At 34.2% G+C, this 23,039-nt stretch overlaps 1 protein-coding gene across 7 annotated transcripts in view; it reads right to left on the bottom strand.

The window, feature by feature from the left end:
• The window catches only part of SNX14 (sorting nexin 14), an 84,336-nt gene that overhangs the window by 33,290 nt on the left and 28,007 nt on the right, over positions 1-23,039 (bottom strand). For 4 of the 7 annotated variants that reach the window (XM_027057304.2, XM_027057308.2, XM_027057309.2 and 1 more), the window contains 10 exons: positions 19,509-19,593; positions 12,732-12,888; positions 11,120-11,195; positions 10,055-10,099; positions 9,870-9,950; positions 9,656-9,770; positions 5,787-5,942; positions 5,357-5,481; positions 4,796-4,854; positions 2,758-2,784 (listed from right to left, as the gene is read on the bottom strand). In XM_027057304.2, coding sequence (XP_026913105.1) covers positions 2,758-2,784; positions 4,796-4,854; positions 5,357-5,481; positions 5,787-5,942; positions 9,656-9,770; positions 9,870-9,950; positions 10,055-10,099; positions 11,120-11,195; positions 12,732-12,888; positions 19,509-19,593 — 926 coding nt within the window. Of the gene's footprint in view, positions 1-2,757; positions 2,785-4,795; positions 4,855-5,356; positions 5,482-5,786; positions 5,943-9,655; positions 9,771-9,869; positions 9,951-10,054; positions 10,100-11,119; positions 11,196-12,731; positions 12,889-19,508; positions 19,594-23,039 lie in introns of those variants that run through there. The other 3 variants (XM_027057310.1, XM_027057311.1, XM_053222493.1) reach the window with 2 other exon arrangements.

The following is a 23,039-nucleotide window of genomic DNA, read 5'->3' as shown; positions in this document are numbered from 1 at the left end:
CTCTCTCTGCCCCTTCCCAACTCATGCTGTCTTCTCTCAAAATAACAATAAATAAACTTTAAAAACATAATAAAAAAAATAAAAATTTGGAATTTACCTATTTAACTTTAAAACATTAACTGAACTAGAATGAAAATTAGAGCCCCCTAGTGGTATGTAGTTCTTATTGCCATACATATTTTGAACTAATGTGTTGAGCCAACATTCAAAACAATGTATCCGTTTAGAACTGTACCACTAAAATAACATAGTATATAACAGAAAAATACATAAAACTATGACCTTCTCAGTCCTTCATTTTTATTTTTTGAATTTTTTTAATGTTTGTTCATTTTTAATTTTTCTATTGCATTTATTTATTTTTGAGAAACAGAGAGAGACCAGAGCACAAGTAGGGGAGGGGCAGAGTGAGGAGACAGAATCCGAAGCAGGCTTGAAGCAGCAGACTTGACGCGGTGCTCGAACTCACAAACCGTGAGATCATCACTTGAGCCGAAGTCAAGACGCCTAACCGACTGAGTCACCCAGGCACCCCAATGTTTGTTCATTTTTGAGAGAAGAGAGAAAGACAGAGAGAGACAGAGACAGAGAGAGAGAGCTCAAACAGGGGAGGGGCAGAGAGAGAGGGAGACACAGAATCAGAAGCAAGGCTCCAGATTGAGCTGTCAGCACAGAGTTCAATGCCAGGCTCAAACTCACAGACCTCAAGATCATGACCTGAGCCCAAGTCAGACGCTTAACCAACAGCCACCCAGGTGCCCATGGGTGCCCCATTTTTAGAAATTAACAACAAAAAAATTCTGTCCTCTATGACTAAAAATTTTTAAGCAAATATCGACTTTATATTCCTATAAGGAATGAAGTACAAAGTGTATCTTACCTGACTTCAAAGTAACAAAAAGATAACATGCCCAAGGGATGGAAAAAACATGCCAAAGGGAAGGGTTAGCAATAAACATAAGGACAAAAGCAAATGTAGCCTAAGGAAGCAGCCTGCTCTGCCATATATACTAAATGTTGGTTTTGTAATTTTTTTTCAAAAGTGAATTTCTAAAAGCAGAAATAGTTGGAGAGCAACAACAAAAAATAAGCCAAAAAGCAGCAAAAATTTCCTCCATTACAGTCCACTGTCCCATGTTTCAATAAATAAAAACAGAACTTTTATTCAATTTAAAACTCACTCATGCTCTCCATGTAATGCTGCCCGTACAACTGATACCCAAATAAAAATTACTATTTTAAAATTCAAAAGTTTGTTTTGAATGCTTAATTTAATGGATAGCTACTATTCCTACAAGCAAAACTTATTTATTGAAATAATGCAACAATTACAAAAATAAAAATAATATGATCAAGTTTTAAATATATCTGGTACATTAGTAACATGTGCATTTTATACACGTCCAAGGAGAAAATCAAACCTAATTTAAAACTGGAAAAACTCTAATAATAAATAGTAGTAAAATGGGTAAACTAGAAGATTATTTTATTTAAACAAGCATATGTTGTTTTTTAAAAAAAATCTAGGACTGTAAACACAATTCTCTGATAGAATGTTTCCAAAACCAATTTTGAAAATGTTAACGAAGTATTACTAAAACCTCTAGAATCCAGATAGATTATTCTAGTTTCTAGAACCTAGACAGATTATAAAAAATTGGGCTTTTAAAATCTGAAATATTTTTTAAAGTATCTCATTTCTAATTATCCCCAGAAATACAGAAATATTATACTTCTTGCTTTGAAAAATAAAGTTCCTTAAACACAAGTAATTCTAAAAGTAATTTAGGGGGTGCCTGGGTGGCTCAGTCAGTTGAGCATCTGACTCTTGATTTCAGCTCAGGTCCTGATCCCAGTTGTGGGATCGAGCCCCCCATCAGGTTCCTTGCTGAGCATGGAGTCTGCCTAAGATTCTCTCTCCCTCTGTCCCTCTCCTCCACTCATGTTCTCTCTCTCTCTCTCAAATAATTAATAAGTCAATACAAGTAATTTAACAAAACCAATAACAAAAAATTGAGTCAAGGCACCCGGGTGGCTCAGTCAGTTAAGCAGCCAACTTCGGCTCAGGTCATGATCTTGCAATTTGTGAGTTCTAGCCCCATGTCAGGCTCTGTGCTGACAGCTCAGGGCCTGGAGCCTGCTTTGGATTCTGTGTCTCTTTCTCTCCTCCTCATGCTCTGTGTCTGTCTGTCTATCTCTCTCTCTTTCTCTCTCAAAAATAAATAAACATTAAAAAAAAATTTTTTTTAAATGAGTCAATAGCCTTGAACAGCTAGGTACTAACTTTTCATTTTATTTTAAACTGACATTTTATGACATATATCATGCTATTTCAAAAAAGAGATATCTAAAATCAAATTAGAGATTAATTTTATTATTTTTTTAAGTTTATTTATTTTGAGAGAGAGAGAGAGAGAGAGAGAGAGAGAGAGAAGCACATGCACACAAGCCAGGGGTAGAGAGAGGACAGAGAGAATCCCAAGCAGGCCCCACACTGCCAGCATGGAGCCTAATGCGGGGCTAGCACCACGAACTGTGAGGTAGTGACCTGAGCAGAAGTCAAGACACTTAACCGACGGAGCCACCCAGGTGCCCCAGAGGTTAATTTTAAAAGGATATCCCAAATAGCTGATATAAAGGCAGTAGTAATAGCAGTGTTTCCTTTTTCCTTTGTGTTGTACTTTGTTTTGGGTATACTATCTGAACTTAAACAGACAAATTATACAGAAAAAAATCACATGCTGTCTCAAGACTTACCGAAAATCATCCAAACTTAGGCTACCTCTGCAGTAACAGATAGATGAAATTATATAAGGAAAGGAGAGAGAGAAAGCCCAGATATTAAACAAGTTTCACTTCAGAACACAAAACAAAATTTAAAAGCTTTAAAAGTTACACAGGTGGATAGCATTCATCTCTGCAAAGAGAAAGAATTTTTATAACATAATAAAGGAAAGAAAAAGCACAATGGCTCATTTGGGGGGTTTTGTGAGTATGAATTCTAGATTATTAAAAAAAAGTTCTTAAACAAGTATGTCAGGAAATAATTTTGTATTTTTTGCCTTCATTTAGGCATACCATTTGCTTGATATCGTGGAAAGTATGCAGAGACTAAGCCACCAAAAACTTAGCACAAAAGACAAATTCAATGTTTTCCAACATGAAATCCAAGTTTGTATTAGATATAATTATGTGTCCTTCACACATCTTTAGTTTGAGTATTTTGAAAAGTAGGTTTTAGGCTAAGAAACAAAGCTAACAAAAGATCTCTAAATATAGTTTTTTAAGTTATTCTTTGAGTGTGGAAGAAACAGAACAATAGGTTAACATTAATGCATTAAAATGTTATTTTTAAAATACAATTAAATAGAACTCAGAGATAAAATACATGAATAAATACTTTAGATTCTTTAAGTCACTTAGCAAATTAGCAATGTTACTCTAAATTTCAATGAGAGAATGTTAAGTAAATCTTTTACTTACTCTATATAGATAAATGAGTAAGTATCACAGAAGCAGAGGACTGACAAGACTCATAGTTAATATTAAAATCAGGTCAATATAAAGAAAAACATACTTTTAAAGACCATAATCAGTACCCAGAATGAAAAGAACCCATATTTTGTTCCTGTTTATATTTTAGAGACAGCAAAATTATGTAATAGGTTGAAGACAACTAGATGATCTCAAAGTGGCAAAGAAAGCTTTCCATCTCTGAAGTTATGACTTAGCTATTCGGTAGGCTTGTGAGATCAAAGAACCACTTCCCCTTAAATCGTCCTGTAGAGGAAGGCGATTAAGCTTAATATCCTACTGTGGCACTCCAAATATCCTATATCTATAAACAGCAATAAATTCCACCTGTTTCTCAAATGATACTGGAAAATTTGATAAAAGTCTTAAAAAAGTATTCAAATCAAAGAAGTGTTTGGATTGGGTAAAGTATGCTATTTTAAATAACATGATGGAATTTTGTTAAATCAATGTTTCATGATTGTAATATATAAATTCAACAATCAAGAAATTCCAATCTGTTTGTACATCCCTTGGTTGTATCAAAAAATGCAATACATTTTCTCCATAGCTAAGGCTTTCACATTTTTCCTTGTACTATCTAAAAAACTACTCTAGTTTCTAACCTATCTACCTCTATCTTTGTACCACATCTCCAACTTATTTATGTATTTACTAGATTCTTGCTCAAACTGGAAGGTTTTGAGAACAATGTGAATATCTATTCTGTGGATTTATACATTTGATACCTGTATCAATTTTGTACATATAACAATGTAAGGAAAAACCAAGGTATTAATTATCCAGTTTATAAATGGATAAAGCACTCTCTTCTGTTATTTCTTTGGGTTATTTAACTGCACAGAAGGTGAGAAGGGAAAGAAAGAAAAAACCCTCCACATTTGTAACCCATAAGTACTCTAACATAAAATATTCTCTGAGGAAAAAAAAAAACCTGTCTAAAATTGACTTATCTATAGATTTCTTTTATGCAAGTAGTTCACAGGATCTAATAAAGCAGGTGATCAAGCACTAATATGTATTAATTATGATATTAGCAAGGCAATGGTGTGTATCTTGTTAAGTTTTTCTAAAATAACTTCAGGCATTTTCAGGTTACTATATGTAGTACAATTATATAATTACTTAATAAAATGTCTACTTATGTAGCAATGGAACCACACAAAGAAAAAGAGCTAATAAAGACAAAGATAGTATCACAAGAATGATTAGCATCAACAAGTACAAAAACCACACCACACAGATGACTTAGTATACTCACCTGTTCAATTTTGAATTGCGTGTTGGTGATTCTGCACCTCTTAAAAGTTGCCTAAAATACTTCAAAAAATTATGATTTATTAAACTATTTTATTTTTAAAAATGCTACTTTACCCTACTACTTTCCAGGTTAAAGAAAACAAAATTTAAATCAAATGAAAACAACCATAGACAAATAGAGTAAGGATTAAAATATTGCAAATAGAGATATTCAGGCCATTTAATTTCCACATGTCTGTAGTAATGTACGTAAAAGAAGAATGGAGTTTCTGCATCACCACAGCATTACACAGCCACTGAGGCATATGGCACATCAGGTGGATCTATTTGGCCATAGTCATCTACCTAATCATATATATACAAATACAGTTTTGGTATTGAGAATCATTTTTACAATAAACTTCTAATCTCCATTAATGTATGTAGTGAAACATAGTATTCACTTTTTTAGTTAATCATGTTTTATTTTTATTTTGCTTTTTGAATCACTCACCTACTGATATGAAAGCCATTATTAAATTTTGAAGGAAAATTCTCAAACAAGATTAATATTTTGACTTACCTCATCACTGTGGCAGAACATAGGTGTAAACACATTCTCTAAGAGAGACAGTACATGTTCATATGCTTCAAAAAGGCATCTCATAGTTTGAAGTTTCACAACATCTATATAAGGGCCTTCAGCAACTATTAAAAAAATTATATTGTAGAAATTGTTTATGAATACCATAAATACATTATATATTAGTTTAAAATGACAGTGAAAGAACATTCAAACAGTCGTAAAATTATGTTTTGCAGAAAATCCACTTATAAGGTACAGAAATCACACTAGGATGAGGAATCAGAACAAGTTCTGCAAGTATTAGCTATGTGAATTGTGAGTAAATTTCTCATCAAAGCTTTTATCTTGTTAGATGAATACAGGAGAAAACTCTGAAAACATTAAAAGTGGTAAAAGGGCTATATTCTCATCAACATCTTTGACTTACTCTTTTGAATCTCTTCTACAATAAAGGGATCAAATCGAATTTTGTCAATACTTTCATCCAAACAATAGGTTTTATAAATCTTCTGCAACTCTTCATGAAGAGACAGCATTTCATCATTTGACAACTCTGGTCGCAAAATTCTATCATTGAATTCCTCTAGCAAATTAGGAAAAAGTAAGAAAAAATGAATTCTTTCAATACAACCCAATACAATATAAAACATAATATATTATTCCCAGTCTAATTGTAATCAATATTAAAAACAGAAATTACAATCTATTCATTTTAAGCTTTTAAAATAATTTTAATTGGAAATAAAATAACTACCCAGATGAAAGAAAAACTTTTAACCAAATATTTTCTATATTAACATAAAATATGTAAACACTTGCACAGCAATACAAATTTCTAAAATTCAGAATAGTAAACAGATTTCTAAAACTTTTATTTAAAGAACATATTTGATTGACTTCTTATACCAATGGTCATTAATATTTTGAAATCTAATTCACTAAATAACAGTGAAACTTAAGGCTTTTTAAAGTTCCAATGTTTTTAAATAATATTTCCTTCCATCATGGAGACTACAGACTACTGATGGAGCTGAGTACGTAAACAAATGAATCATTTTTTTTTTTTAATGACAGATGACAGCAGTAGGAGACAAAATATTAACTGCCTTTTCTTATTAGAAGAGGTAGTAATATGGAGTTCACTCCCTAATTCTTAATTACCCAACTGAAACAGAGAGGAAAGAAAAGAGTTTTAAAAAAGGGAACACCACATATATGATCCTGGGATTTGAAGTGATAACAGCCAAGAATTTTCAAAAAGGATGAAAGACAACAACCCATTCTGATACCCATTTTTTTAAGTTTATTTACTTATTTTGAGAGAGAAAGAGAGCACACACAAGCAGGGATGGGGCAGAGAAGGAGAGTGAGAATCCCAAGGCAACATATCCAAGACTCTCAGTAAAACCCAAGAAGAACATATAAAAAGAAAACTACATAGTAGAGTCAAATTGCTGAGAAACAAAAATAAAGAGGAAATCGTAAAATCATCTAGGGGATATCTACAAAAAAGCCCAGGGTAATACCATACTTAATGGTATAACACTAAGTGATTTCCCCATAAGATCAGGAACAAAACCAAGGATATCAACTTTCACCACTTCTATTCAACATTATTGTAAAGGGCCTAGCCATTGTAATAGGCAAGAGAAAGAAACATAAGGAAGGCATAAACACTACAAAGCAAAAAGTAAAACTGTATTGCAGTTGACACAATTACATATGTAGAAAATCTTAAGGAAATATACGAAAAAGCTACCAGAACTAATAAATGATTGCAGCAATGGCACAGGATACAAAGTCAATATGCAAAATTGTTCTCTTTCTGTATATTAGCAACAATTAAAAATTTTTTTTTTAATTTTTTTAATGTTTTGTTTACTTCTGAGAGAGAGACAGTGCGAGTGGGGGAGGGGCAGTGACAGAGGTAGACAGATAGAGGTAGAGGTCTCCCTCTATCTCTGCCCCTCCCCTGATCACACTCTGTCTCTCTCTCTCAAAAATAAACATTAAAAAAAAAAATCCTATATAGTCAAAATAATCAACACTGTAGTACTGGCCAAAAAAACAGACATATGGATCAATGGAACAGAAGAGAATCCAGAAACACACATACATGATCAAATAATTTAACAATTCAAGATGGGAAAGAAATGACTCTTCAGAAAATGGGTATCAGGGGGTGCCTGGGTGGCTCAGTCGGTTAAGTGTCTAACTTTTGATTTCAGCTCAGGTCAGGATATCACAGTTCGCGAGACTGAGCCCCACATCAGGCTCCATGCTGATATAGCACAGAACCTGCTTGGGATTCTCGCTCTTCTTTTCTGCCCCATCCCTGCTTGTGTGCGCTCTCTCTCTCACTCAAAATAAATAAATAAACTTAAAAAACATGAGTATCAGAAAAACTGGATATCCATAACCATACGAGGGGAAAAAATGAAACTCCACTCCTATCTAATACCAATACAAAAAGATTTCAAGGTCACAAACCTACATGTAAAATATAAAACTATAAAGCATGTAGAGAAAAACAGGCATCTAGAGATAATATCACCTTGACTTTGGGTAACAAACATTTCTTATGGAAGTCTCTGAAAGCACTACCCGTAAATATAGATCTACTGAATTATCATCAAAATTTTAAAATTCTACTCATCAAAACTATTCAGAAAATGAAAACACAAGTCATAGTCTGATATCTGACAAAAGAGTTGCATCTGGAATATATAAAGAACTCTGGGGCACATGGGTAGCTCAGTCAGGTAAGCGTCCAACTCTCAATTTCAGCTCAGGTCATGATCTCAGTTCATGGGATCAAGCGCTGCATCAGGCTCCATGCTGACAGCACAGAGCCTGCCTGGGATTCTCTCTCTCCCCCTCCCCTGCTTCTCTCTCCATCCCTCTCAAAATAAATAAATAAACTTAAAAAAAAAATTCCTATAACTCAATGACAAGAAAAACAATTCAATAAAAAATAGGGAAAAGACTTAAACACTTCCACATACCAAGATATTCGAGTGACCAATAAGCATATGATAAAGTGTTCAACACTAGTCATTAGAGAAATGCAAGTTAAAAGCACAATAAGATACCACCACACACCCACTAAAATGGCTAAAATTAAAAAAATAAATAAATACCACCAAATTTTTGTAAAGATGTAAAGCAACCAGAATTCTCACATATTGCTAAGGAGGGTACAACCACTCAAAAATAGTACAACCACTTTGGAAAACAATTTGGTAATTTCTCATATAACAAAATATATATCTACCCTGTGACCCAGCAATTCTACTTCCAGTTATTAAACATATGCCCAACAGAAATCTTTAGACAAGAATATGCATAGCAATATTCTTTATAATAGCTCAAAAATGAAAGCAGTCCAGATACCCATCCACAAGAATGAATTAAAAAAAAAAAAAGCCTACGCTGTGGTACACTCATATAAAAGAGTATTACTTAGCAATAAAAAAGAGCAAACTATTCCTCTACACAACAACCTGAATCAATCTTAAAAAGCATAATCTTAAATCAATGAAGCCAGGCACAAAAGAGTACACACGATGTACTCCACTTCTATCAGGAAACGGTACAAGCAAAAGTAATCTGTGGGGAAAGGAATGAGAGCTGTGTTGGCTCTGGCAGGAGTGGGAGCAGGGGTAGCTCGTCTGGGAAGGACCCCAACTTTCTGGAGTGATGGAAACGTTCTGTTATCTTGATAAAGGAGTAGGTTACACAGATGTACAGATGTCTCCAAACTGACCAAACTGTACATTTAAGTTCTATGAGTTTCACTGTAAATTACACCTCAATTTTTTTAAAGTTATATTTAAAAAGGAAGTCAGTTGGGGTGCCTGGGTGGCTAAGTCGGTTGGGCGTCCAACTCTGGCTCTGGTCACGATTTCACGGTTTGTGAGTTCGAGCCCTGTGTCGGGCTCTGTGCTGACAGTTCAGAGCCTGGAGCCTGCTTCGGACTCTGTGTCTCCTTCTCTCTCTGCCCCTCCCCCACTTGTGCTCTGTCGCTATCAAAAATTAGTAAGTATAAAAAAATTTTTTAAAAATAAAGAGGAAGTCAGTTGATCGAGGTCAGTTATAGATTATGTTACAATGTGGAAAGGAGTGGACACCAGAGACAACTCAAAGGTGATCTTAGAATACCTAGTAAAAAGAAATTTAGTACAATGACACCCTACAACAACATCAAATCTGATCTAAATACTCAAATATATTTAAAATATTTAATGTATTAAAAAGTATAAAAATGACTTTGCTAAAGTGCACGGTAAGCCTCACCCACAGTCAGACATATCTGCAATACATGCACTGCTCCTTCTTGTTTCAGAAAGTTCATAAAACGAAATAAGAGATCTTGCTGCTCTCTGATTTGCTTCAATTCTAACTTCAGCACCTTGATACAATATGAGAGAAGGGTAAGTTAAGGCCATATAAACACATGATAAAATTGTTTATATCAAAAATAATATATGTTATTGGTAAAAATACTTACAGATGGCTTTTTATTTCTAGGTTCTGCAAATTTCTGCAAGAATGGAACCAAAGGGGAAGGCAGTTCAGTTGCTTTTTCAGGCTTTGAAGAAAGAGAATTTATTAATTCAATACAAGTGCCATGTGACTGGACAGATATAAATCAAAAATTAAATGCAATCTGAATGTTTCTAATACAATACTCACTGGACTGTCATCTATGAAGATGATAAGCAAATGATTCACAGTATCCTAATAGAAAATAATACACATAGGTCAAAATAATTCCATTACCATCTTCTCCCAAAATTCTCAAAGCTTTTTTCATATCGTGGAAGTTTCTAGAAAAATGAAGAAAATATGGAACAGTGGCAAAGCATCTACACATATGTAATATAGAGGGACTTTAAAAAATCTGTGATGCAGGGCCTCACTTTTAGGAAAGTGGGCAAAGAAAAGTTATTCTGACTTTGGCATTCAAAATGTTTATATGGGTGCCTGGGTGGCTCAGTCAGTTAAATGTCTGACTTCAGCTCAGGTCATGATTTCACGGTTTGTGCATTCAAGCCCCATGCCAGGCTCTGCGCTGTCAGTGCAGAGCCTACTTCAGATCTTCTGTCTCCCTCTCTTTTTCTGCCCCTCCCCTGCTTACACATGTGCTCACTCTCTCTCTCTCTCTCTCTCTCAAAAATACACAATAAATAAAAAAAACTTTAAAACAACACCTGGCATAATGTAAATACTCCATACATGTAAAAATAAAGTGTTTATAAATTATTCCTGTTTCTTCAAAATCTTACTAGTTCAAGTAAGAGGAACTGAAGTGTCCATCAATGGATGAATAAACAGAAAAATGTGGTATATACCTACAATGGAATATTATTCATCCTTAATAAGGAATGAAATTCCAATATATGCTACAACATGGATAAATCTTGGAGACATCACACGCTAAGGGAAATAAGACTGTCACAAACAGACAAATACTGACTGGACCCACTTATATGAGGTACCCAGAGTAGTCAAATTCATAGAGATAGGAAGTGCAGTGATGGTTGCCAGCGGTTAGGAGGAAGGAAGAATAGAGAATTATTATTTAATGAGTACAGAGTTTCAGTTTTGTAAGATGAAAAGATTCTACAGATGAGTGGTAGTGACGGTTGCTCAACAATGAATGTATTTAATACCACTGAACTATACATATAAAAACATTTAAGATGATAAATTTTGTATATATTTTACCACAATTCAAAACCATTTTTTAAGCCTTACTGGATCAGCTAGGAAATCCAAAGATGGAAGGAACACTGAACCAGACAGGATCTCTCTTAAAAGTAAGGTCAGGGATCTGGAAAAATAAACAGTATTAGACATATTCAGTGATTTACATCAGTTCTTACCTGGGGATCTTGTTAAAATGCAGACTAATTCAATAAATATGTCCCAAGATTCTGCATTTCTAAAAAGTTCCCAAGTAATGCACATGCTAGTGGTTCACAGACCACACTTGGGAGTCCTGTACTGACCAGGAGAGAGTACTATTTAAGAGAAAACAGCATTTCCTTAACAGGAAGGATTTGGGTGAGCACTAGAAAATACTCATCTCGGAATATTTAAAATATTTAATATATTTCGAAATTAATGTTTAAAACTAATAGGCTTTTAACAGTATAATTACTTTGTAATTATAATATTTAAATTAACATTATAGAGGAACCTGGGAGGCTCAGTCGGTTAAGCATACGACTTCAGCTCAGGTCATGATCTCGCAGTTTGTGGGTTCGAGCCCCACATCAGGCTCTCTGCTGTCAACAAGGAGCCTGCTTGCTTCGGATCCTGACCCCCTCTCTCTCTGCCCCTCCTCCGCTGGTTCTCTCTCTCTCTCTCTCAATAAACTTTTTAAAAAAATAAATAACATTATATATTAATTTCTTTAAAATAAAAATATTTTCATTAAAATGTTTAAAATTTAAAAAATGTTAATACAAATTTTAGGTCATAAATAAAGTAATATTTAAAGTACATCACTAGGGGCACCTGGATGACTCAGCTGGTAGAGCATACAACTCTTGATCTAGGGGTTATGAGTTCGAGTCTCATGTTGGGTGTGGAGATTACTTAAAAATAAAATCTAAAAAAAATAAAAAATAAAATAAAATAAAGTACATCACTAAAAATAAGCCATAATTTCTCTTCTAAGAATTATTAAGATAAGAGTAATGAGGTAACTTTATGCAATAATCTAAACATGTTCCTGCCAGAATAAGGAAGGACAATCTAGATGAATTCTAATTATTCTTCTCAGGTATATATCTTAAAATACAAACATATCAGTTTAGTTTGTTCAAAGTGTTTCTGCCACTAAGTCACAATGTATATGTCTTTAAAATGGAACACTAAGAATGAACAAAGTATAATGATCTCAAAAAAAACTGATTTTATCTATATTTACCTTGGGAATTTCCAAAAAAAAAAAAAAAAACCTTCTAAGCAACACAACACATCCAAATACTTAGTACCTAAAATGGCATTTTAAGACCGGACAAACCGTACTTCTTTAAAAATGAAAAGTTATTCACATCATTGCCTAATCTCAAGTTTTAGTGTACTCCTATTATGATCAATAATAGCAACATACAGGGGCGCCTGGGTGGCTCTTGATTTCAGCTCAGGACATGATGTCATGATTCATGAGTTTGAACCCCACATCAGGCTCCAAGCTACCAGTGTGGGGTCTGTTTGGGATTCTCTCTCCCTCCTTCTCTGCCCCTCCCCTGCTCTCTGTCTCAAAATAAACTTAAAAAAAAAAAAAAAAAAAAGAATATCAATACACATATGGCATGGTATGCAAATACCGCTATGACATTTTCCAGTCTATTTATACCTGCAGTCTGTTGCTTTAGGAGGCAAAATATAAGGAAAAAGTAGTTCAGTGAGTTTCCTTAAATAGTGTAATTCATCTCTTCGACTCCTCAAAGCCACATGAAGCTCTGGACCATATTCTTCTAAAGCAGCTTGCTGTAAAAACTCTGTATTTTCTACTACAGAGATTAAAAAATAAATATTGAAAGAAGTTAAGTAACATTAACTAACTCCACCCATATCCACTCACAAACAGAAAATCATTTAACACAGTTATTCCTTTCATAACCCTCCTTTCTTTCCAATATGTATTTTACTGGGAAATTTTTCACAAATAGGATATAAAAAGAATAATTCCCTCCTTGCCAGTTTTTCAATTTTGCAAAAATTTGATAAAAAGACCCTTTCCCAATACAAGCAAGAATTTTAACTTGTATCACTATTTTACACATTATATTAAACAGGGGTGCCTGGGTAGCTCAGTCGGTTAAGTGTCCGACTCTTGATTTCAGCTTAGGTTATGATCTCACAATTGAAGAGATGGACCCCTGCGTCAGTCTCTGTGCTGACAGTGCAGAGCCTGTTTAGGTTTCTCTCTCTCCCTCTCTCTCTCTCTCTTTAAAAATAAACTTAAAAAAAACACAGATTATATTAACAAAAGCAAATATTTATTTTAAAAAGTGGAAAAACTACAGAAAATTTCTAGCACATACAAAGCTGTTGCTATCAAATGTTACATCTGTTCATCCTTTGCAAATAAAAAACAAAACAAAACAAAACCCCTGTTAAAATTCTTTATTGTCTCTGCTTTCAACATCAAAATAATTCAGGTAATCTTTTAAAGCACTTATGGTATAGAAACTGGCTTTTTTGATTAGGTTCTGTACCTTCTGCCCAGCATATAGGACACAAGAGGTACAGAACTGTATAAGTCCATGAATAGATACATTACTTAATGAATATTAACTGATGATAAAACTTATATTAACAGAAAGTTTTCTTTAAAGGTCAAATACTAAATATTTTAACTTAAAGGTAATAGTATTGCCACTGTTTTTTACAGACCTCAAAAGAGTAGAAGAAAAACAAGTCATGTTTTCCCCTATTTGCATTCTGTGCCTAGTTTCAAAATCATGGCTTCTATGAAGGGAATCTTAATCTAATTCAATGGCATGTATTTTTCACTATTTTCTTCTATTTTTATTAAAAGAGAATGCAAGCACATTTACCCAAAAAAGTCAATATATGCATACTACTAGTGTGAATACTAAGAAGATAAATGAAGGCCATCTGCGCCTGAGGTACAAAAGGACTGGCAAAGGCAGCTGTAGTTTTTACAAGAAATGCATTTTATTTCATAATTATCCAATTATTTGCTAAGCATTTTCTCCAAGAATTTGGGACACAGGTTTTTAAAAATTTGTCATGAGCCGGAATTTAAAATAAGACTAAGCCATGCTAAATTACAACTCTACTTCGTTAACAAACTGATATGATCTTGAACAAATGATATAATCCCTGTAAGTCTCAGTTCCCACATCAGTAAATAGTTAAGTAGTTATTAACACTGAAAAGTCATCATGCAAAATGTGTAAGTAATTATAATAGTCAATGTGATTAAGCATTTACACATAAAATATAAATTGAATCACTAGATTGAAATCTATTCAACATCTGTCAGACTTGAAAGTTTTTTGTAGTTCAAGATAATGAGAAAATAAATCATGCAAAACATTAAGAGAATACAGGGAGGAAAATCTTAATTGGGAATGTAAACACAATATAGATGCTGGAAAACAGAGCATGGACTAATCCCCACTAATCATCAGTAGTTAGTAGTTTTCAGACCAAAGCAGGAAAGGTCTCCAGAATTCATGACAAAGGGATATCTTTAGGATGAAAGACTAGAGAGTAAGGTCCTTTTGCACAGTTTATTACTGAATTTAAATTAAACCAGTGTTTCTAAATGTGTACACATTCAGTATTTCTAAGAGCCATAAAAGTACTTACATAGAAAACATCTATATAAACCCTATTCTCAAAAGACAGATTATAGAGAAAACACCGAGAGTAAAAGGAATATGGATGAAGAGATGAACATTTAATTACTTTCTGAATTATGCACAATTGTGGGGCCAAAGAATTTAGAAAATAAATCCACGCATTAAAGAAATGAAAATTCAAAAATCTGAAAACCTTTTTTACAAGTCTATCTAATTCCCTGTCATAATATTTAGAATACCAGGACTTTTGAATAAAATGAAAGTCCTTCTAAGCTCTGGCCTTTTACTTCTATGGATCTCATTAACTACAATATTATTAATGAATCTAATCTAGCATTTTATGACAATTTTATAACTGGGAATCACTTTTTGCATTAATAGTAGCAAATTAACAACCCCTCTCTTGTAGTCTCAACAATAAATTTCAAATTATCACTCTCTTAGAGACAAAATAATTTGGGAATTTTATTAAACTGATTAGTTCAACTAAAAATAAAATGGTCACCTGGGTGGCTCAGTCAGTTAAGTGTCAGACTCCTGATTTTGATTCAGGTCATGATCTGACAGTTCTTGAGATCAAGCCCCATATCAGTGTGGTACCTGCTTGGGATTCTCTCTCTCCCTTTCTCTGCCCCTCTCCCACTTGCGCTCTCCCTCTCAAAATAAATAAACATTAAAAAAAAAAAGATGCTGGCACAAGAACAGACACTCAGATCAATGGAATAGAACAGAGAACCCAGAAATGGACCCACAAACATATGGCCAACTAATCTTTGACAAAGCAGGAAAGAATATCCAATGGAATAAAGACAGTCTCTTCAGCAAGTAGTGCTGGGAAAACTGGACAGTGACATGCAGAAGAATGAACCTGGACCACCTTCTTACACCAGACACAAAAATAAACTCAAAATGGATGAAATACCTCAATGTAAGACAGGAAGCCATCAAAATCCTAGAGGACAAAGCAGGCAAAAACCTCTTTGATCTTGCCCGCAGCAATTTCTTACTCAACACATCTCCGGAGGCAAGGGAAACAAAAGCAAAAATGAACTACTGGGACCTCATCAAAATAAAAAGCTTCTGCACAGCGAAGGAAACAATCAGCAAAACTAAAAGGCAACTGACAGAATGGGAGAAGATATTTGCAAATGACATATCAGATAAAGGGTTAGTATCCAAAATCTATAAAGAACTTATCAATCTCAACACCCAAAAAACAAATAATCCAGTAAAGAAATGGGCAAAAGACATGAATAGACACTTCTCCAAAGAAGACATCCAGATGGCCAACTGACACATGAAAAATTGCTCAACATCACTCATCATCAGGGAAATACAAATCAAAACCACAATAAGATACCACCTCACACCTGTCAGAATGGCTAACATTAACAACTCAGGCAACAACAGACGTTGGCAAGGATGCGGAGAAAGAGGATCTCTTCTGCACTGCTGGTGGGAATGCAAGCTGGTGCAGCCACTCTGGAAAACGGTATGGAGGTTCCTCAAAAAACTAAAAATAGAGCTATCCTATGACCCAGGAATTACACTACTAGGCATTTATCCAAGGGATACAGGTGTGCTGCTTCGAAGGGACACATGCACCCCCATGTTTATAGCAGCACTATCAACAATAGCCAAAGTATGGAAAGAGCTCAAATGTCCATCGGTGGATGAATGGATAAAGAAAATGTGATATATATATATATATATATATATATATATATATATATATATACACACACACACACACACACATACACACAATGAAGTATTACTTGGCAATCAAAAAGAATGAAATCTTGCCATTTGCAACTACGTGCATGGAACTGGTGGGTATTATGCTTAGTGAAATTAGTCACAGAAAGACAAAAAATGATATGACTTCACTGATATGAGGACTTTAAGACACAAAACAGATGAACATAAGGGAAGGGAAACAAAAATAATATAAAAGCAGTGATGGGGACAAAACAAAAGAGACTCATATATATGGAGAACAAACTGAGGGTTGCTGGAGGGGGTGGGAGGGGGGATGGGCTAAATGGGTAAGGGGCATTAAGGAATCTACTCTTGAAATCACTGCTTCACTATATGCTAACTACTTTGGATGTAAATTTTAAAAAATAAAAAATAAAGTTTAAAAAAAAAAGATGCATCCATTTACTCAAAGCCTGAGTTCAAAGTGTTTGTCTTTAAAACAAAGACTATAATTAAAAAAAAAAAAATTTTTTTTAAATGAAAAAAGAAAAAAAAGGGCGCCTGGGTAGCTCAGTTGGTTGGGCGTCTGACTTCAGCTCAGGTCATGATCTTACAACTCGTGGGTTCAAGCCCCACGTCGGGCTCTGCGCTGACAGCTCAGAGCCTGGAGCCTGCTTTAAGTTCTGTGTCTCCCTCTTTCTCTCTGCCCCTCCCCCACTCACACTCTGCCTCTCTAAGATAAATAGACATGAAAAAAAATTTTTTTAATGAAAAAATAGAACAAAGACTATATTAAAAATACCTTTCTCACATAAAAACCTGCAAACAAATGTTTGTAGCAGCTTTATTCATAACTGCCCAAACTTGGAAGCAAGCAAGATATCCTTCAATAGGTGAGTGGATAAATAAACTGTGGTACATCCATACACTGGAATATACCTGAGCAATAAAAAGAAAAGAACTATTCAGGGGCAACCTGGGTGGCTCAGTTGGTTGAACATCCGACTTTGGCTCAGGTCATGATCTCATGGTTCATGGGTTTGAGCCCCACTTTGGGCTCTGGGCTGACAGACAGCTCAGAGCCTGGAATTTGCTTCAGATTCTGTGTCTCCCTCTCTGCCCCTCCTCCACTCACATTCTGTATCTCTCTGTCTCTCAAAAATAAATAAATGTTAAAAAAATTTTAAAAAAACAAAAAAAGAAATAAGCTATCAAGCCATGAAAAGACATGGAGGAGCCGTAAATACATTATTTTTAAATAAAAGAAGCTAGTCTGAAAAGGCCACATTATGATTCCAAGTATATCACATTCTGGAAAAGGCAAACTGTATGGACAGTAAAAAGATCAAGGGTTGCCGAAGGTTCATGAAGGAAAGAGGGAGAGATGTAGGTGAAACTAGTCAAAACCTACAGAATGTACAACACAAAGGGTAAACCCTAATGAAAACTATGGACTTTAATAATAATGTATCAATATTGGTATATCAATAGCAACAAATGTACCAATACAAGATGTTAATAGAGGAAAAGAAAGAGAGATGGGCACTCTCTATACTTTCTGCTCAATTTTCTGTAAACTTTAAACTGCTCTAAAAACTAAAATTTACTGGGGCACCTGGCTGGCTCAGTTGGTGGATCATGTGACTTTTGATCTCTGGGTTGTGAGTTCAAGCCCCACAATGGGTATAGAGATTACTTAAAAATAAAACGTTTAAAAAAATAATAAAGAAATTTACCAGTAAAAAAAAAACACTTTTCCTATGCTTTTTCCTGACGGTTTGGCCTTGACAAAATGGCTAAAGACAATCAGTTTGTTTTTGCCAGTGACAGGATGATGATTTTTAAGTTAATTTTTTTATTCAATTAAATTACACATATTCAAACTCTTCTACTTTTTGAACATGTTGAAAGTAAAACTATTTTAGTTCTTATGATATAAGATGAACACAGAAAACTAATTCAAATATAGAATTTAAAACGCTTCTCATACCTGAGGAATTACTCAGCAAAAAACAAACTAATGATTCGATTTAATTTTACTTCAACCCTGCTGAGAACATAATTTCCCCAAACGAACTGATTATATAACTGATATTATGAGAGACAGAAAATTGGTTCTGTGTTCAGATGAATTTGGGATGTGGTAAGTTAAAAACTAAGTAGTCAAAGCTATTTCTTTGCTGTAGGACTACTCAGAAACTTTGGTATGCTAGTATTTACTGGGAATTTCCAGAAGGGGAATATAATATATAGTAATTACCAGAAAATATGACCATGAAACCTCTTCCACATGGTTATCTACATGGAGTAGTATGTAGTATCGATAAAGAATACCAAAAGCATTAGGAAAGCACTGACAAAGAATACCAAATGCAAACACAAGGAAAATCAGTTTTGTAAAGAATCAACCCTATAACACAGAAGTGATTTTGTTAAAGAAAAATTCCAGTTTGATCGAAGAGCAAGAAAAGTCCCAAATGAAGATTTCACTCATTAATCAGAAAACATTTACTATGTGCAAATCATGACAGTATAAAGAGGCCAAGACCTACACAAAAAAATGCAAATAGGTGATCCTAACCAAAGCATAATACACAGTTAAAGACAAAAGTAGATTAAAATATCTGACTAGACAAGAAAGTATTTAAGTATACAATTTAGCCTCTATAGCAGAGTCACTAATTTTAGTAGAGGGAGAACATGATAATTGTAGTACTATGAAATTAAATGGTAGTGATATATACAATGGGCTGGAATAGGTCAAAACTGTTGAAATCATTAAGAAAAAAAGAAAGGGGGAAGAGATTATGTGAGGTACCTCAGAGGAAGTAATGAAGGCAAGACTTATTCAAAAAAAAGATGAAAGTCATCAATAATGTATCCAAAAGTTAACTGTATTTTAATTTTCACAGATTACTGTGTTTTTGCAATCATTTACATTGTAAAACAAAATAGTGAAAAAGATTTCAGTTTAAAGGAATACTTTCACAGCATTTGTGAATATCAGTTAATGCATCAGTATTCATACTTAGGTATTTAAGGTGAAAGCTGGTATATAAAAATCACTCAAACTTTGTAGTAGAAAACTATATTACCTTTCTGACTGGCTTTAACTATCACTTCTATATGCTTCATTGCTGCTTTTAACAGTTTCTTGGTTATAATAGATGGAATATCCACCTGGAAAAATTTAACATTAAAATAATACTTTTTAACATTAAAAATAAAACGACATTAAAATAAACAAAATAAATAAAATAACATTAAAATAAAATAATTACCAGTGAGTTACAACGGCAGGAATATTATATTTAAGATGCTGGAACACGTGATCTTAAAAGTTAGAGATATTATTTAGAAATCTTTCAAAAATAATTTTCTTGGATCATACTAACTGTAACTTTAGACAGTTTTCTACCATGGTAAAGAAAATGTATATTAAGGGTGCCTGGGTGGCTCAGTCAGTTAGGCGTCCGACTTCGGCCCAGGTCATGATCTCACGCTTTGTGGGTTCAAGCCCCGCATCAGGCTTTGTGCTGACAGCTTGGAGCCTGGAGCCTGCTTCACATTCTGTGTCTCCCTGTCTCTCTGCCCCTCCCCTCCTTGCACTCTGTCTCTCTGTCTCCCAAAAATAAATAAGTATTAAAAAAAATTTTTAAAGAAAATGTATATTAACATGCATACACTATATACTATATTTTTCACAAAATATATCTTTATTCTTAGTTCTTTCATGTGTTTCTTTTAAACACAAAGAAAAATCGCAAGTAACATTATCCCTTTGAGACCATAAATTTCTGTTTATTAAGGCTACTTAAAAATGAAGTTTTCCATTCAGCTTACAAGATAAATCCTGGTTTTAGGCTATATGGAAGCATTCTATTTTGGAATAACACTAAATTTCATCATTCCCCACAGACATTTTTCAGCTTAAAGGCTGGAAACTGTGATTATTGCAGGTTAGCAATGAAAGGTGGAGGGCTTATATGCACGCACAGAAGAGATAAAAAAATAAGACTGAATTGCAAATAAAATGAATCACCAAAAACATGTTTATTGACTTCAACAGGTTTATCCTCTACCACAATACTCAACACATTATATTTTTCCCTTTATCAAAGGCATGAAAATATTGCATCATAGTAAAGTTTTGTGTTAACTCTTCTTTTTAAATTCTACATTAAGGAAGGGGGGAAAATCCCAGGCTAATAAATCTAATAACTGTGATGGATCATAAACCCCCAATTTTTAGTGATCTACCAGTAAAACCCAGAGCAGTTAATAGATATCTTTTGGCTGTATAAGATAAAACATATTCAATAAGAAGGGATATTTTTATTAGTAGTTTTTCTTGTTGCAAAATAACACGACTCTTCATTTCTCCCTCATTTCTTGCCCTCAGTGATTATAAATTGCTATAATATTTATGAAACAGGATGTTTGTTTTCAAATATTATATAAAATCTTCTAAGAATACTCATGAAAATTTTCATTTATAAGTTCCATTTTTAAAGACTTGAGGTCACAATCAAAATGGTAAAATAATGGGTTTGTCACTAAACTTTAATTTAAAAAAAATACACCACTATTGTGTACCCTTAAATGATTCTTTGTTTTCATTACCCCCAAACTGCCAGTTTACATTATTTAAGCAATGGTATCAAGGACAGAACACTGTACTAGGAATAAGTTGACCCAGGCATAATCCTTGACCCATTAGCTACCTCTGACACTTCATCAAAGTTAGTTTCTATATAATGGGTATGATAATGACCCACTTATCTCCCCAGATAATGATGCAGATAAAATGAAAAGAAAGGATGGGGTGCCTGGGTGGCTCAGTCGCATCTGACTGACTAAGCATCTGACTTTTCATGTCGGGCTCAGGTCATGATCTCATGGTCGTGAAATCAAGCCCCATGTCGGGCTCCGTGCTGAGGGTGGAGCCTGCTTGGGATTTTCTCCCTTTCTCTCTCTGCCCACCCCCTTCAAAAATAAACATTTAAAAAAAAGTGAAAAGGATAGATAGCGTTAACAATCCAAAAAACAAAAGAATATATTTGCAAATCATATATATGAATTCTTATAACTCAATAATGAATAGACACCCCGGTTAAAAAATGGCAAAGAATCTGGATAGACATTTTTGAAAAAAAGATATACAAATGGCCAATAAGCATATGAAAAGATGTTCAATGCCACAAGTCATCAGGGAAATGTAAATCAAAGCCACAATGTTACTACTTCATATCCATTAGGCATGGTTAGAATCCAAAAATGAGATAATAACTAGTTCTGGCAAGGATGTAGAGAAATCAGAACCCTCATATACTACTGGTGGGAATGTAAAATGGTATAGCCACTTTGGAAAAGAGTCTGGTAGTTCCTCAAAAAATTAAACAGAGAGTTACTTGTTTGACCCAACAATTATATTCCTAAGTTTACACCCTAAAGAAATTAAAATATATATCCCCAAAACCATTAAAAACACTTGTACACAATGCTATGGCATTATCCAAAATAGCCAAAAAGTGGAAATAATCCAAATGTCCATCAACTGATGGATGGATAAACAAAATGTGGCATATCTACACAATGAAATATTATTCAGACCTAACAAAGAAGTCCTGATACATGCTACAACTATAACATGAATGAACTTTGAAAACTTTATGCCAAGTGAAAGTAACCAATCACAACAGGCCACATATTACATGATTCCATTTATATGAAATATCCAGAATTAACAAATCTATAGAGCCAGAAAGTAGATTGGTTGTTGGCTAGAGCTAAGAGGATGAAAGAACAAGGATTAATGGCTAAAGAATGAGGTCTCTTTTTGGGCGATAGAAACAGTATAAAATTGCTGTGATGGTGCATAACTCCAGGAATATCTGAAAAAACACTGAACATTTAAATGAGTGAGCTGTCTGGTATACAAAGTAGACCTCAATAAAGCTGTTACCAAAAAGTACATATAAAGCAATCCAAGTATGAGGTACTATGATTTTAAAATCACTAGGCTTGGGGCGCCTGGGTGGCTCGGTCAGTTAAGCGTCCGACTTCGGCTCAGGTCATGATCTCACAGTCCATGAGTTCGAGCCCCGCGTCGGGCTCTGTGCTGACAGCTCAGAGCCTGGAGCTTGTTTCAGATTCTGTGTCTCCCTCTCTCTGACCCTCCCCTGTTCATGCTCTGTCTCTCTCTGTCTCAAAAATAAACGTTAAAAAAAAAAAAATTAAAAAAAAATTAAAAAAATAAATAAAATAAAATCACTAGGCTTTCTCAAAGCCTAACACAGCAGAGCTATTCTTCTAAATTAATACTTATAAATTTATTGTAATGAATCAGCTTTTTGACCAATTGATTTTATTTGACTTTCTCTAAGTTGTAATTTAAGTGACTTACTATCAACCAATTGATATTTCTTACTAAATCTTTTATTCCAATTAAACTCTATATATGTGCCTTAGAATTTTTTCAACAATACGATTAAGGGGCGTCTGGGTGGCTCAGTCAGTTAAGTGTCTGACTTCGGCTCAGGTCATGATCTCGCGGTCCATGGGATCGAGTACTACATCAAGCTCTGTGCTGACAGCTCAGAGCCTGGATCCTGCTATGGATTCTG

Source organism: Acinonyx jubatus, chromosome B2, assembly GCF_027475565.1.
Source record: "Acinonyx jubatus isolate Ajub_Pintada_27869175 chromosome B2, VMU_Ajub_asm_v1.0, whole genome shotgun sequence".
In the NCBI taxonomy this organism is placed as follows: domain Eukaryota; kingdom Metazoa; phylum Chordata; class Mammalia; order Carnivora; family Felidae; genus Acinonyx; species Acinonyx jubatus.
The sequence above is the reverse complement of the archived record's forward strand: the minus strand, read 5'-3'. Positions and strand labels throughout refer to the sequence as shown.